General features: G+C 53.3%; 1 protein-coding gene across 1 annotated transcript; it reads right to left on the reverse strand.

The window, feature by feature from the left end:
* Nucleotides 1–273: 273 nt before the first annotated feature.
* On the reverse strand, nucleotides 274–1095 carry Pmar_PMAR006337 (Pyruvate kinase, putative; the record flags this gene model as incomplete). Its single annotated transcript, XM_002788838.1, has 1 exon — nucleotides 274–1095. The coding sequence occupies one exon, from the start codon at nucleotides 1093–1095 to the stop codon at nucleotides 274–276; it is 822 nt and encodes a 273-aa protein (XP_002788884.1).
* Nucleotides 1096–1199: the final 104 nt, after the last annotated feature.

Raw genomic sequence — 1199 nt, forward strand, 5'->3', positions numbered from 1 at the left:
CAGCAAGGTCAGCCATCTGATCGGTGATACAGACGGCGGCCTGACCGAGCACACTGGGTTCTCCCAGACCTTAGCGAAGCATCACGCTCACTACCCGAAGACCGTGACTAAGTCAACACACTTAAGATGAAATGCAAGGAACACGGAATCACCGAAATAATTGCCTTAAACAGGCAAAGCCCTCACGTGAGAGGAGCACAATTATTATGCCAAATTGTTCAGAAAGGCAGTGTTTCAATCGAGAAACAAGGTGCAATCATTGTCGAGAACAGCTTACTCAACATTGACAACTTCCATCATGTTGGTGGCACCAGCAGTGTTCTCCTTGATACCGTGAACGGCAACAACCTTATCACCAACCTTCACGAGGCCAACAGACTTGGCGTACTCGAGGGCCTTGGCAATGACAGTCTCGGTATCCTTAAGGGACTCAACCTGGAAGGGGAGGATACCACGAGCCACAGCGGTGTGGGCAACAGCGTGCTTGTTATCGGTGACGCACAAGATCTGCTGACGAGGACGGTACTTGCCCAAAAGACGAGAAGTAGAACCAGTCTGGCTGAGGGCGAGAATAAGAGAGGCGTCGACCTCAGAGGCGAGAGCAACAGCGTTGGAGCAGATCGACTCGGCGACAGGAAGACCTTCGGGGTGCTGGTTCATGACAGCCTCACGAATGCGGAGGTAAAGGGAATCGTAGTCGATGACAGACTCGGCACTCTCGCAGATGCGGCGCTGGATCGAAATGGCGTTCACGGGGAACTTACCGTTGGCGGCCTCACCGGAGAGCATAACGCCATCGGTACCATCGAGAACAGCATCAGCAACATCACTGACCTCAGCACGAGTAGGTCTGGGGTTCTCGATCATGGACTCGAGCATCTGAGTGGCGGTGATGACGGGCTTGCCAGCGAGGTTGCAGCGAGCAGTCATCATCTTCTGAGCGAGGAAGACCTTCTCAGGGGGCATCTCCATACCAAGATCACCACGAGCGATCATAATGGCATCGGAAGCCTCGAGGATATCATCGAAGTTCCTGAGACCCTCAGTGCTCTCGATCTTGGAGATGATCTGAACGTTCTTACCGGCCTCACCCATCAACTTACGGAGACCACGGATATCATCACCGTGCTGGACGAATGAAGCGGAGATGAAATCGATTCCGTTGGGAAGTCCCCAGTTGAGGATATCGTTGGCCTCCT

Source organism: Perkinsus marinus (assembly GCF_000006405.1).
Source record: "Perkinsus marinus ATCC 50983 genomic scaffold scf_1104296927464, whole genome shotgun sequence".
Classification (NCBI taxonomy): Eukaryota; Perkinsozoa; order Perkinsida; family Perkinsidae; genus Perkinsus; species Perkinsus marinus.